At 33.8% G+C, this 16,568-nt stretch overlaps 1 protein-coding gene across 1 annotated transcript in view; it reads right to left on the bottom strand.

Moving 5' to 3' along the window:
* The window catches only part of LOC131860345 (uncharacterized), a 66,539-nt gene extending 55,786 nt beyond the window's left edge, over positions 1 to 10,753 (bottom strand). Inside the window, exon 1 of the mRNA XM_059214738.1 lies at positions 10,552 to 10,753. Within this exon, the coding sequence (XP_059070721.1) occupies positions 10,552 to 10,753 (202 nt within the window). The remainder of the gene's footprint in view (positions 1 to 10,551) is intronic.
* Between the last annotated feature and the right edge of the window lie 5,815 nt (positions 10,754 to 16,568).

The raw sequence follows: 16,568 nt of genomic DNA, 5'->3' as shown, positions 1-16,568 counted from the left end.
TTCTTCAGTAACTCCTTCAAATAATTAGATTGACTCAAGAATATACCTTTATCAGTCTATGAAATCTACAATCCTAAAAAGAATTTAATCTCCCCAATCATACACATTTCAAATTCTTGCTACATTTCATTAGAAAAGTCTTTACATAATCCATCTTCTCTTCCAAAGATTATATCATCAACAAAAACTTCTATAACCAAGATGTCATCATTAGTCACTTTGTAATATAAGTTGTTGTCAGCATTACCTTTAGGAAAACCAATTTTGAAAAGATTTTTATCCAATCTAGCATACCAAGCTCTTGGAGCTTGCTTTAGCCCTTACAAAGCTTTCCTTAACCTACAAACTATATTCTTGTCATCTGTTAAAGAAAATCCATTAGGTTGCTCAATATAAACTTCTTCAAGATCTCCATTCAGAAATGCACATTTAATATCCATCTCATATACTTTGTAGCTCTTGTGTGCTGCAAAAGCCAAGAATAATCTGAATGCCTCAATTCTAGCTATAAAGGTTTCATTATAGTCAATTCCTTCTTTTTGTGAATATCCCTTACACGCTAGTCTTGCTTTATTTCTGATTACTTTACCATCTTCATTAAGTTTGTTTCTGAATTACCATTTAGTTCCAATTACATTTTTGTCTTTAGGCCTGGGAACTAATGTCCATGTGTTATTCTTTTCAATGTGTTCTAATTCATCTTCCATTACTTTAATCCAGTGTTTATCTTCACATGCCTCATTAATTGATGTTGGTTCAATTTGAGAAATAAGATATATGTCTTCATTTACTGGTCTTCCCCTAGTCATAACTCCTTGATACTTGTTTCCAATTATCTGATATTCAGAGTAGTTCAATCTTACATACCGAGGTGTCTTTGCTTTTTGTTGTTCCTCAGTTACTATGGAATTTTCAGGTGATGCTGGTGTAACTGGATCATCATTCTGTACTGGTGTATTCATTGTAGGTTCATTTGTCAGTATCTCTGTTTCTAGTTTAGAGTCTATGTACCTTGAATTTCCTCTAAATTGTTCATCAATCTTCACATTTCTACTCTCAACAATTTTCTGCAGTCTCTTGTTAAAACATCTATATGCCTTGCTCTTAGATGAATAACCAAGAAATATTCCTTCATCACTTCTAGGATCAAATTTTCCAATATACTCATCTCTTCTAATATATCATTTACTTCCAAATATTCTGAAATATTTAAGAGTAGGAGTAATACCAAACCATAGTTCATGAGGGGTCTTACCGGTTTCACCTTTGATGTGAACTTTATTGAATGTGTAAACCGTTGTACTCACTGCTTCTCTCCAATATACATGAAGTAGATTTTCTTCTGATAACATACTTCTAGCTGCATCCAAGATAGTTCTATTTTTCCTTTCCACAACTCCATTCTGCTAGGGTGTCCGAGGTGCTGATAACTATCTTCTGATTCCATTCACTTCACAGAATGTAGTAAATTCCTTAGATGTGAATTCACCTCCTTGATCTGATCTTAGACATTTGATTTTCTTACCGGTTTCATTCTCTACCATCACCTTAAATAGCTTGAATTTCCCAAGTGCTTCTAATTTCTCCCTAAGAAAAGTAACGCAACACATTCTAGAATAGTCATCAATGATTAGCATAAAATACCTATCTCCTTGTAAACTTCTAGTTCTTGCTAGACCACATAAGTCAGTATGAATTAAGTCAAGAACATTATTGGATTTTTCTGGAATACTCTTGAAAGATGCTCTAACTTTCTTTCCAAATTGAAATTCCTTACATACCAGATTGTGAGGTTTAACAATCTTAAGTAAATCTCTTACAGCCTTAGTTGTACTGATTTTCACAATGCAATCAAAATTTACATGAAAAAGTCTCTTATGCCATAACCATATTTCATCAATATGTGCAATCAAGCATGTCTTTTCACTATTATTCAAATGAAAGATATTACCTCTAGTCTGATTACTAGTTGCAATTTCCAAACTAGTTTTGTTCATGACTTTGCATTTTCCATTCTTGAATTGTAACTTAAATCTTTTTTCAACTAATTGACCCACACTTAAAAGATTATGCTTCAAACCTTCAACATAGTAAACATTATTAGTATTGTGCTTACCATTAATAGACATAGTGCCTTTTCCTTTGATCAAACAAGCTTTATCATCTCCAAATCTTACTAGACCTCCATTATATTCCTGAAAGGTTAAGAATTTACTTTTATCACCAGTAATATGGTGTGAACATCCTAAATCAATGATCCATTCATCCTTACCTTCAATTCTAGCTGCCAGGGCCTACTCTACTAGTTGAATAGTAGGTGCTGGTTGATCTTCTGTTATAGCAACAAAAACCCATCCATTGTCTACTAGATCCTCATCAGAATCATTGGTGACTCCTTCATCAACAAGATAACAAGATTTGTCTCTATTTTTCTTGAATTTGTATCTCTGATATTCAGGGTTAGGCTTGTATGTTCTTCTAGCTTCTTCCTTCAATCTTGCATGTCTATCAAGACACCTAGATTGCATATGACCAATCTTATTTCAGTTAAAACATTTAAAGGGTGTTTTACCTTCATAATTACTTCCAATAGGACCTTTAGGCATTTTCCTTTCAAATAGTGCTTCAAGTTCTTCAAGTTCTCTTGCATAAAAGTCTTTCCAATTAGATTTATCAAATGATGATGATGCCTTAAAAGCTAAATCTGTCTTTATAGTAGCAACAAGACCAAATTCCTCAATTTCAAAAGCTAAAAGTTTTCCAACCAAAGTGTCTCTAGTTACTGATGTATTAGGCATTGTTCTCAATTCATTTATAGCAGTTACTTTCATTTTGTATGCCGGTGGCAATGCTCTTAAAATTTTTGAAACAATTTCATCTTCACTTAAGGTTCCTCCACAACATTTATACCCAAAACAATTTCATTTACTCTTTCCATAAAAGTAGAAATCCTTTCATCCTCTTCCATTTTTTAGATTTTCATACCTGACTCGGAAGGATTTAAGTTTTGCAATTTTGACTATGGTATTGCCTTCATTTAATGTTTCCAATTTATCCCAAATATCTTTAGCAGTAGATCTATTTGATAATCCCATGATTTGTTGATCTGATAATGCGCTCAAAAGTGTTTCTCTTGCTTTGCAATCATTTTCTTCATCTTTGGCTAGAGTAGGTGGATTAGGTTGACCTGGAGTAGGAGAAACATAACCATTCTTTGTAACATCCCATATGTCTTTACCAATGCAATTGAAATGTGTATCCATCCTAATCTTCCATATGCCATAGTTGGTTCCATCAAGTTTAGGACTGTCCTTCCTAAAATAGTTAGAAGACATTGGATCTCCTCAAGTTGTTGAATTTCTACAAAAAGAGGACTAAGCTCTAATACCAATTGTTAGGTCCTCGAGATGACTGAGAGGGGGAGTGAATCAGTTGTCCAATAAATTCAAACCAAAATCAAATTAACCAAACTTAATGCTTAATACTGGTAAACCAAACTTTATACTGGTAGACAGTTTATCAGTTAATTGTAGTACCAGTAAAGATTAATGCATGAAACAAAAAGAAAATAACATCCACAACACATAACACCAATATTTGTGTGTGGAAACCCTATAAGGGGAAAGACCATAGTGAGAAACCTTACCCACAATCAAATGATACTACTGTAGATAGTATGTGTGTACAATATGGGGTTTGCACATGCAGAAAGGCCAAGTGCTTAGAGCTCACTGCTCAAACACAAAATGAGAGTCACATTGACTACAATTGGATGGTTAAATCCAATGATAATGTACTGCTCAAAATAGCATCTTCTTATGCTAGATTCAGTACCAATTTAGCTCTAATATGTCTTCTTCAAACCTTCCTTCAATCTTGAATGATGTATGCATGTATAGCTCTGCTAATTTTCGCATATACCGAATTACAATCCTTTTCTCAATCGCATATCAATCTCACAAATGAGATCTTACATTTATACCATAACATAAGACCAATTGAGTAGGTCAGCTCACTAAAAGATATTACAATAAAATCAATAACAAATAAAACAATATCCGATGCATGATGTTGGCTCAATGCATTTACAATAACAAAAATTATCTCCTTGATGGGTCGTGTTGATCTGGAATAGATATGCCTATCGGTGCATAACCTAGACCTATTTGTCGATAATGGAAAATATGCAAACTCGAATAAACCAATGAACAAATCACCAAAACAAAGTATCCGAATAATGTCTTCGACATAACCAAGTAGTCTTCAAGTTTTTCCAAGTGCCGGTGAACAATATATCCTGCTGGTGAACCAAATACCAGTGACTGTGCATAAGTCACAAACTTGCCAATGAACATAACCAAATCTCCAAGTGCTGATAAGTGTTGACAAGTGATGACATCAATGACAAAACCATATCAAGATATCTAAAATACCAACATACGATTCATTAACTTAATTAAATATAATTAATTATTTTAATTATATTCTTTAATATTCTAATTTAATTTTCTTTTTTTAATTCTTTTGTATTTTAATTTACTATTATTAAATTATATTTCAAAGTAGGGACATTACAAAGACCAATAAGACAACGTGAAGTTTGACAACATGAGATAGCACATTGAAGCAATCTAAATAAATAGATTCCATGGACTATCTTTTGTAAGGACTGTACTAGTTTATCACTTACACTACCCTCTTGTCACAAATTTCCATACCTTTGTCCTACATAAAAACCTACCTTCGTTATTCTCCTTCATACTATTGTATCATTAAGATTATCATTGAACACTTAATAAAGGTTCATATTTCTTTACAACTCTTAATAACGGTTCATCCTTGTTTACAATTCTTGCAGTTTTCATATATTTAATGCATTATTCTTCAAGTGCTGTCAATGTTCCTGTGGAAATGCCGCCTCATTCAAGGTTATCCCCATCTATATTGCCAAATTCAATATCAATAATAAGCAGCATGCATACGTCCTCTACTGCTCGTCATGTTGATCCACCCACTGTTGGTAGATCCCTCTTTTCCTCTCTTTTGTTATGTGTTTATTTCCATTGAAGTGTTCTTTCTTGGGGGCATTTCATAGTGGATTCATTTTCAGCAACAAGAGATGCACATGAGGATGTGCCAAAGGTGAATACTAGTTATAACATACCATCATTTCCTGGATCTTCCTGTATTGCTAGTATGGGAACGTTGCAAGCCACATTGGTGGTGAGCGATGAATAATTGATTCCCTTGAAGATACAGAAGGTTCCAGGTACTTTAAAATTATTATTATATATAGTGTAATTGTAATTTACTTAATGATCACTCATTTTGGACTAATGATCCTATGATTTTTTTGCAGGAAACAATATATTTAATAAAAATCTTAATGACATTGCATTGTAGATGTTTGGGCCCACCATACGTAAAAGATGGAACATCATATGTGAACTAACCCTAATCCACTATTTTTATTTCACATCATTTCTAGAATAGTTTTCCTTTGATCCATTTATTGAACTATATTAAAGGCAACTTCAATTCATTTATGAATCTAATAGGCTTGTTTTTGGTTAAAAGGTGGAATTACCAAGAAAACAAGTTAAAAGAACTCAAAAATCGTATGGTTGAGTTGTTCAGAAATGACACATTTGACAAAACCAAGCTCCTTGAAAAAGCTGGCACATATCTAAAGTATGTGAGGGACCAACACAAGACACATTTAGAGAAGAACGTAAAGTATGAGCATCCCCCATGATTCCAGAGAGGGAGTGGAAGGACGTGATTTTGGATGCAAAGGAGAGAATTGAAAGGAAAAAAGGAAATACACCACCAAACGCCAAAAGAAGGTATGTGATACTATTAAGAATGTAATTATGTACTAATTACTCTTTATATTTATATAGTCTAACATATTTCAAACTTTTCATAGACTGAGTGACATGTCAAAGGCAACCAAGGTAAGACAAGAAAAGAACGGGCAACACAAACTTAGCTCTGCTAGTTATATGAAACTTCCCACATGAATTGTAAGTATCAGTAAATGAAATATCGCATCAAAATATTTATAAATTGCAAACAATTTTTTTTTTATCAAATAATACAAGAAAAATTCATGATACTAAGCAAAAATGCAAGGCTTTGAATTCAATAGAGTGCCCACACAATATGACTTGAGAATTGCCTACCAACAAGGCTATACAACCATGGCTGAACGACTATAAGAATTGAGTGGGAAAACACAAGATTCTGGTGCATCCGTCACATAGGTAAATAAGCTATATGAAAATAATTTCAAATTGAATACTTTACCAATAATCTATTTGATGTTAAGTTCCAACATAAAGTGAAATTATTTGTTTTAATTAAGCAATCAGTTATAACAATGTGCATGACATTGGAATGCAACCTGATAATCATGGAACACAACCTCCACATGAAGGTCTGGATGTGCATCCCAATAGTTAAGGTATTCATTTTCTATTCAAAATTTTTTACGTAATTATTAATACAAATAAACATCTTAAATTGTAATTGGTGTAGAAATTAACGTAACCTTTTTTGTTAATATTTTAGAGCATGTAGTTAGTGGTGACCAAGTGGAGCATGATCCAAGTACACATTAGGAACGTGATGTTCCCCAGTTAGGTAAAGAAGACCATTGTTATTCCTTTAAACAAATTCAATTGCAATTGTTGTATTGATTAATGCAACCTTTTGTATTCAACTCCAGAGGATCTAGAGGGTGTTCAACATGTTGAGGTTGAGGCTAGACAAAATGATTTCGAAGATGATGTGGCCCCATCAGATAAAGAGCGCCATCAGATAAAGAGTGCCATAGTTATGTTCTTTAAATTAATGAAACACTTGTAACAAAAATAAAAAATGATTTGAATTTAACCAATTTCTTTGTTATTGTAGAGGAGCCCCCTTTGCATCGATGTCCTTGTTCTCAAAAGAGGACTAGGCATACATCGAGATCACGAGTAGAGGGCAGAACAATTGTAGAAAGGGGAAATGATGAAGGAAACAATACTCCACTTAGTCTTTACATAGCTTCAAAAAAAATAAAAATGATTGTAATCTACATTATTTGATAATGACTGATTTTAATGTGTTAATGAATGTAATTATGTGCTAATGAATGTTCATGAATGATATGTGTTAATTAATATTGATGAATGTTGCGTGTTAATGAGTGTTAATGAATGTTATGTGTTATTGAACATTATGTCATAATGAATGAATGTTATATTTTATTAATTGATGAAACAATGAATGAATGTTAGATGTTAACAAAGAATTTAGAGTGATGTTAGGGGGGGGGAGGGGACAAATGAGCTTCCACCTTCACGTGGTTGGCCCTATAAAGTAGAGAATATTAAACTATTCTTGAAACCAAGAAAATCTCAATAAGATAACACACTTCTCAATATTTCATTATGCTACATAGTTAATCTTATTGAATAATGTATATTGGCTCTTAATTGCAAGGTCCAATAGAGCCAACATGAACAACAACACCACAAGTAAGTGGTTTGTTTTTTAAGTTTTTTTTTTTTCAACATAAGGTGTTTTTGATGTGATAAGGGTTGCAAAGCTAGCTAATGTGTATAATGAGCTAGTTAAGTATTTCTGATGGTAAGGAAAAATATTAAAGACCCAAAAGTTGACAATGAGCTTACCTATGCATATCCTTAGATTTTTTAAGTTTTTTTTTTTTTTCAACAGAAGTTGTTTTTGATGTGTGTTTTGTTTTTCTTTTTTGTAAATAAGTATTGTAAGATTAAGATTAAACATTTTGGATATTGATGCTTTTAGTCAAAGACACCTCTTTGTTTTCATGCCAATCTGGGAAGGTTCATCTATAGTGTTATGTGTAACTATGAAGGTGAGAAATTGATATTTTTTGTGTTTTGACATTTATTTTTTGTTCCAGGTGGATGACTTGGAAGAGGTTAATTATTACTATCAAAATAGGGGTCGCTTTGATGAACTCATATTCATGTTTGTGATGAGCAGCAACACTGGAAAGAACTTACATATTTATATATTCAAGATGATGAATATGATAATGCTGCCACTACTATCATGGAGAATTCTCTAGAGGCATGGGATCATATGAAATTCAAAGATGCTATAGTTAAAGTGGCCAATTTTGAATTGTACTACAAAGCTATCTACTTTCATTTGCAAGAACACCCGGATCTTATTAATGACCTCTTGAATGTCCTTTCCCTTAGGGTAGACCACACATGAGTGGTTGACATAATGCGTAAGGCATGGATCTCAACTCTTTTATTCTATTAGTGTTTTTAGGATTACCGAGGTATCTTTCACTTGGGTGTTAAGTTTTTCTAGATGTTCTCTTTAGAAGCTATTTGGTTTGGAAAAATTTCATGAGTATCTTTTGTTCTGTTGTATTTGTTTAAAAAAACCAGTGACCCTTTGAGGAGGCAAATGATTCTTGAATTCTGTTTGGTTATATTTATTGCTTGGTGAAAATTATGAAATGCTTACTTATAAGTGTTTATGAAGTTGTGCCTATATAAATTAAAAGTATGATTCATTGATGAAGATTGCTTCTGAAAATACCCGATTTTATATTAGATCAATAATAGACCAGTTCCTTCATCCCTTATTGATTTAATACTATTTCAAATTGAAAGATCCTACGTATAACCATGGAGATAGTTTTAATAACTTGTTTTCAAAACAAGACCATCACATCAAAGCATCTATATGGATTGTAACTAAAATATAAAATGCAGTTAGTCTTATTGAATTTTAACTTTTCTCAGAAAGACCAATAAGACAATTTGAAACTTGCCAACCAACCTTTCAAACTGATGCTCAAACTAGAAATTAGTCTCAATGACAATAGCATAAGATAACACATTGGTGCAATCTAATAAAATAGATTTATCACATGGAACTAATCAATCAATTGAAAAGTATATACCATTTTGAATGAAGAACACTTGAAATTTATATTGAAAAATAGATAATTAGACCAATTGATTTCAATATGTATCATCCATCAACTTTGATATTTCCAGAAAACAAACCACACAAGTGTTGTATAAAATTGTCTTAATAAGATCATAAAACTTGAGGTATCTCCCCGATTTGTTCTAAAAGATCCTCCATTTATAGATGAGGATTCAGTTTGAAAGTGAAAGGGCAATACCCTTTCATTAAAACTAAAACTAACAAAAACTAACTAAAAACTAACTTCCTAAAAACTGTCTTTACAATATGAACATATTATAAAAACATAGAAACACATGACTCTAGGCTCCAACTTAGACATCAGGTCTGGTCTCCCAGCATCTTGCCATACTTCTAGATATCCTCCAAGTACTTCTTGGACTTATATGTGTCTGCATCATGGATGATATCCTTGACAATGACTTCTAGCATGACAAAGTTTTCTATCTGTTTCATAGTCTCTTTTAATTCAATTCCATCAATTTGGGCAATATCAAGGGCGACATTGAGAAGATGATGACATTCTAAGATCCATACATATTTATCCTTTATCTCACCCTTCTAATCAATTAACTCTGGGAAACCATGAGTTGAACAGTGTGTTTGCATTCATCATATTCAAATTGTAATTGTTCATCAAATTTATTGTGTTTATCCAGCACCCTCTTTATTTTTTCAATTTCTTCTATTTCTGCTTTGACCATTTTTTTATAATGGAACCTTGTTCGCAATCTATTTGAAATTTTGTTGTGTGAAATTATATTTTCCATGTTCTATTGTCCAAAATTCTTTCAGAAAGCCTTGTAAAACCTCAAATCTTTAAGTTAGTAATACAACAATAGTATTTTCCCTCACACTTTGCATATGTTTTAATATCCTTTTATTTTCTTGTTGCAACTCCTCTCAGTTTTCTTCCATTGAGAGCTATCCAGAGTAAGAACCATTGGCACCTATTGCACACTTCTCCTTAGCGTTTCTTCATACAATGCCTTGTATTGGTTCCTCTCCCTCACTACTCTAATCATCTGTTCTTTATTGAATTTTAAAATATCCACTCCGATATCAGCAGAAAAAATTGGATCAATTTCACCAACTTTTAGTTTCATCATATGGCCAAAGGCCTTGTCAACATAAATGATCTTTGGTCTCTTGTTGGGAGGGTACAAAGCCCATAACAACAAAGATTCCTCATCGTGATCAAATCTTGAACCAATAAATACATCATTTACACCTTGTATATCCAATTTGAATTCCTTGTTTTCTGAATACAATAAATTGTCAAAGATAAAAGAAGCACTAAGGTCCCATCCAGGAAACAAAATCACCCCAGCCTCTATAAATAATTGCCTCCCCTTTTGAGGGGTCATTGTGGTTATCTTTGCATCAATTGCCTCTTTTAATTTCTTTAACAAATTAGCCTCATTATCAGCCATTATGTTGGGAGTAGAGTCCCTCAATTTCTTCCTTAAAATTGTACAAGAATGATTTAAATTCTTTGGAATGAATTAAAACATCATCAACAACAAAAGCAGAAAACTCCTCTAATCGAGAGTCAACATGAACTTATAATGTTGTCTCTATTTGGCCCTACAGTGTGTAGCTCTTCTTCCTTCTCTGGCACTTTCCATCTAGAGTTAATTGCATTCTCATCAGATTCACTTTCTGCCTCCTCCTCCCCAGTTTCAGTTTCCTGGAGTCTCTGTCTCTTTTCTACGAGTTCATTATTCAGTTGATCAATTATCTCTTTGGCCTCTGCATCCTCCATGTTCCTGAAGATATCTTCAGCCTCAATACTGACATACAAATAACCTCCCAAGTTCTACCTCTTCTTGCAAGAGTGAATGTATCCTTCAGGATCATAGTTTTTCCTAGCATAATGCTCAAACAAATTGTATTCTTCTATCATCTTCCTATCAATTATTTTATAAGCTTTGGTTGACACTATGGTTAAATCACCAAATCTTAGTGTCCTGGATAGGAAGGCTTTCTTACGCATATTTGCAAAATGTTTAGCATTGGATACACTCAATTTCCTCACAATCTCTATATAAGCTATTTTGTTCGGTACTAGTTTTGGCAGTATGTAGGGGCTCCCCTCAAATCCATATACTCTAAAACATGTAAAATCCTTATTCACAAACCAGTCCCCCCTGTTATGATCAACAATGTGTCTTTCATCATAATCCCTGGGTCTTAGGAACCTCTTGATGTCGTCAGAGATAGACCCTTCACATGAAATCCCATACATTCGGTACAATGGCTTCACAATAAGTTCTTCAAATTTAATATAGTTGGACCTCATATATCAAGAATCCCAAAGAGATGTCCACAATTGGATGGGCTTCTCCTCACCTTCCCTATTCTTGGTATTTAAGGTTAGGCGCTCATGCCAAAAACCCTTTACATATCCATAAAATAACACTAGATGCATCAATAGTGAATAAAATTTGATATTGGGATGAGTACCATCCCTAAGGTTTAAAAAACCTTCGTGCAACCTCTCCACCAGATATGTTGCATAGTCAAAAGGCCTAGGTTCATACATTTGTATATCAGAGGCTAACACCAGCAGCCCAGTGCTTGCCAGATCAGGCACCTCCACCCCTCCTACTTTCCCACATGACATATATGTGTACTGCAAGTAGTGTCTGAACAAATTAATGTTGAATGGTGGCTCGTCTTCCTCTGTTAACTTTCCTTCCTGCCTCTTATGATTGGAAAATTTCCATCTGGTATATGTAGTGTCCATTCTAAGATATTCTTCCTCCAACTCCCCAAAGGACAAGGGCTTATTAGGATTGGGGTCTAAATTCAAAACCTCATTTATGGTACCTGTACAAAATCTAATAAATGCTTCCCCATTTGGGAGATGAATGCACCTCTTCACCAAATTATAATTCCTCACCAAAACCTCTAGCAATATTATGTTAAAAAAACGTTGGGGACTGCTAGCTTACCTAAATTTGTCATCCATGGATTGAAGAGTGACATCTTCTTGCTCCTCCTCAAATAGTGGAACATAAATAGTTCATGTCCCCTTACCTTGGTCTAGACATCTCCAACCTCTTTGTACTTGTCTTCTAATTGGTCTCTCCCCATTAGGTGTTGTGTCAAACTTTTGGATTTTGGGCTGGGTGCCTACATTTGGTCTATCTTGTCTTGGTTTAACCTCCTGACTAGAGGCACCTCTTCAATTTTTTCTTTCTTGGCCACCCTCTTCTTTCCCATTGAACTTGAAGCTTCCATTTCTGCAATTACAATCCTCTGCTCTATTTTCAAAGGTGCAATGTGTTCTATGTATGTAATCTTCTTTCACCAATGCAGTATTTAGACAAGGCAATTTCTAGTTCTGCCATATTCTTTTGTAATAATGAACTTCTCATAAAATTTGCCTCATGCAAACTATAGATGCATCTACTGCAAGTATTAAATAGAAGATTTTTAAAATTTTCAATTTTGAATTTTGATATGACAACAGATCATTGACATATGTCTTCTCGATGAAAATTTCCCTTTTGGTACTCTTTGAATAGCCCTTTATCTACTTTGACATGTTACTTTCTCTTATTGGGATACCCTAAGCTGATGAGTCCTTTTCCTCCTCATCAGTATATCTCAAACCGATATTCTCATCGGGTGTTGGGTGAACTCATTTAGCATTATCATGATAGGCATTGCTTTCACAATGGGCTTCACCATCGACATATCTCTTCCCGATGCAATCAGATTCAATGCCATGATTGTTTTTGATAGTGTCTTCACTCCACTCAATCAGTCCACTCCTTCATCAGGTATCAGGGTAATCCAAAATGAAACATACCAATAAGCAAAGTCTTCCTGATAGAGTATGTTCCATTAGTATATGTTTCACCAATAATTTCTTCAGGCGTCGGGGTAGCTCAAAGTAACACATGTTGATCGCTTTGGTTATACCGATGGACTCTTCTTTTTGCCACTCTTATCGGTATAAGTCTTACTGATGGCTACATCAGCTATCGTCATGACAATTCTTCACTGTTATCGCTAGTGTTTACTATGCCAATGGGTCACATCGGTATAGTTTTTGTCGATGCATCAATTCTCCTCAACTTTGCTCCTTGATAGGTATAACTTCTGCCGATGAGAACAACTTTGGCTTGCTACGCTCTCTCATCAGTATATGGTATCACGATGCAAAATTGGTCTTTGTTAGTTTAAGTGGCTGCATCAGTATAACTTATAACAATAATGTGAAATTTCAATCATTTTCAACTCCTTTAAGATACAAAAATTGATAATGGATTTAATACAATCTAAACAAAAACTCTATTTTGCATGGGAGCTTTACCCTTTCTGATAATTACTTGTACACTTTGATCAATCCCAAGAACCTGTTTGCCAGGCCTCCTCACCTCAAAAGAAAACCCAGAGTGCTTAATTTGAAAAATAACATTTTTAAGAGAATAATTAAGGAAATTATAGAAAAATAGCATTTTTAGGAGCATAATTAAGGAAATTATAGAAAAATAGCATTTTTAAGGAAATTATAGAAAAATTATGTGCTAACATGTTGCACTGTCTAAAAAGGATAATCTTTACAAGGATGTAATGGAAACTAGTTCTCAATCGGGTGATCATGAACTTGTAGAGAAATTGCTATTGCATTTTGTGGAACAGGTATACAATTGGTAAAACATATAGTTGGTTTTTCTCTCTCACAGGATAAAGTATATTTTAAATTTTCATTTTGGATTGGGGCATTGAAATGGGGCTTACTTTTTCAATTGGAACTGCAGGGTAGGAAAGAATGCTTTGCTTCATGCTTGTTCATATGCTATGACTTGATTAGACTAGATATGGCTTTGGAACCTGCCTGGATGAATAATATGACTGACTTCGTGTTTCCATACCTAATTCAGGGTCTTGATATACTCTAATGATTCTATGAATATTTTAAGTTTCTCTTTAATAAACATTTTAATTCTTCCCCAAAATTAAATAGCTAATATCCAAAAATTTCTTTTTCAAAGTTCATTCGAGAATACACGACAAAAGTTGATGAGCTTGTTAAGGACAAGTTAGAGGCTATCCAAGAAGAGAAATCCAAGGAGAAAGAAGAGAAAGATCTTGTTTCTCAATAGGTATGCATTTTGCTTAATTGAGCCTCAAGGAGAACTTGTTCTACTCTACTGATGGTTTTTAAAAATTTTAATAAATATGTGCCTATTCTATTTACATAATATGTATGCTCAACTTCTTCCCCTTGCTTTGCCAACACCTCCAATAGCATTTTTAGGAGCATAATTAAGGAAATTATAGAAAAATAGCATTTTTAAGAGCATAATTAAGGAAATTATAGAAAAATTATGTGCTAACATGTTGCACTATCTAAAAAGGATAATCTTTACAAGGATGAAATCGAAACTAGTTCTCAATTGGGTGATCATGAACTTGCAGAGGAATTGCTGGTGAATTTTGTGGAACAGGTATAAAATTGGTAAAATATATAGCTGGTTGTTCTCTCTCACAAGCTAAAGTATATTTTGAATTTTTATTTTGGATTGGGGCATTGAAATGGGGTTTACTTTTGCATTTGGAACTGTAGGGCAAGAAAGAATGCTTTGCTTCATACTTGTTCATATGCTATGACTTGATCAGACCAGATGTGGCTTTGGAACTTGCCTGGATGAATAATATGATTGACTTTGTGTTTCCATACCTACTTTAGGTTCTTGATATACTCTAATGATTTTGTGAATATTTTAATTTTCTCTTTAATAAACATTTTAAATCTTTTATAGAATTAAATAGCTAATATTCAATTTTTTTTTCTCAAAGTTCATTCCAGAATACACGAAAAAAGTTGATGAGATTGTTAAGGACAAGTTAGAGGCTATCCAAGAAGAGAAATCCAAGGAGAAAGAAGAGAAATATCTTGTTTCTCAATAGGTATGCATTTTTCTTAATTGAGCCTCAAGGAGAACTTGTTCTACCCTACTGACGGTTTTTAAAAATTCTAATAAATATGTGCCTATTTCGTTTACAAAATATGTATGCTCAACTTCTCACCCTTGCTTTTCGAGCACCTCCAATAGCATTTTTAAAAGCATAATTAAGGAAATTATAGAAAAATTATGTGCTAACATGTTGCACTATCTAAAAAGGATAATCTTTACAAGGATGTAATGGAAACTAGTTCTCAATCAGGTGATCATGAACTTGTAGAGGAATTGTAGGTGTATTTTGTGGAACATGTATACAATTGGTAAAACACATAGTTTGTTGTTCTCTCTCATAGGCTAAAGTATATTTTGAATTTTCATTTTGGATTGGGGAATTGAAATGGGGCTTGCTTTTGCATTTGGAACTATAGGGCAAGAAAGAATGCTTTGCTTCATGCTTGTTCATATGCTATGACTTGATCAAACCAGATGTGGCTTTGGAACTTGCCTCAATGAATAATATGATTGACTTTGTGTTTCCATACCTACTTCAGGTTCTTGATATACTCTGATGATTCTATAAATATTTTAAGTTTCTCTTTAGTAAATATTTTAAATCTTCTGCAGAATTAAATAGCTATTATTCAAAAAATTTCTTTTTCAAAGTTCATTTGAGAATAGATGACAAAATTTGATGAGCTTATTAAGGACAAGTTAGAGGCTATCCAAGAAGAGAAATCCAAGGAGAAAGAAGAGAAAGATCTTGTTGCTCAACAGGTATGCATTTTGCTTAATTGAGCGTCAAGGAGAAATTGTTCTACTCTACTGACGGTTTTTAAAATTTTTAATAAATATGTGCCTATCTTGTTTACAAAATATTGTTAGACACAATGCACCACTGAGAGGGGGTTGAATCAGTGGTTCTCAAATTTTTTCCCTTTATTTGACTTATGTGAGTATACCAGTTATGGGATCTAACACAATGTACACTTACCAATTAGTGGGGAGACTAATCAAAAAAGCAATCACACAAAGGGACATCACATAACACCAGTATGTACGAGGAAAACCCAAGATGGGAAAAACCTCAGTGAGAAATGGTGCTGGAGTCTACTGCTCCAATCCACCCTCATAATCAAATCTGTTAATGTTTAGGGCTACAACCTAAGGAGCTACAACCCCTGATTAAGGGCACCAACCTTTGATTTAGGGCACTAACCCAAGGAGCACCAACCCCTAACTTGTTTATGGGCTACAACCCAAAGGAGCTACAACTTAGTGATCTCAATGATAACTTAAAAATACAAAATTAATCATACTGTTACAAGTGAGTCTTATAACCATATCATATACCTCACTTTGCTAGTGAGACACCTTCTCTGCTACATCGGTACACCACTCTTTATGTTTCTCTCATCTGCTGCTTTTCTTGCTCATAAAATCGAATAATTCACCTCTCCTTTGTTCTACTCTACTGGATCTCCTCCTCACTACTCTTCTATTTATCGGTACTATAATTCATCGATTCTATGTCTGCCTTCTCTGCAGCTTCCTTTAGTTCTTCTCTACCAGTATGAACACTACCGGTTTTTCACTGCTACTGGTTGAACACTTCCACCCGATTCTCCCTCACCCTTAGTCTCTTCTTAGATACTCTTT

Source organism: Cryptomeria japonica, chromosome 11, assembly GCF_030272615.1.
Source record: "Cryptomeria japonica chromosome 11, Sugi_1.0, whole genome shotgun sequence".
Classification (NCBI taxonomy): Eukaryota; Viridiplantae; Streptophyta; class Pinopsida; order Cupressales; family Cupressaceae; genus Cryptomeria; species Cryptomeria japonica.
The sequence above is the reverse complement of the archived record's forward strand: the minus strand, read 5'-3'. Positions and strand labels throughout refer to the sequence as shown.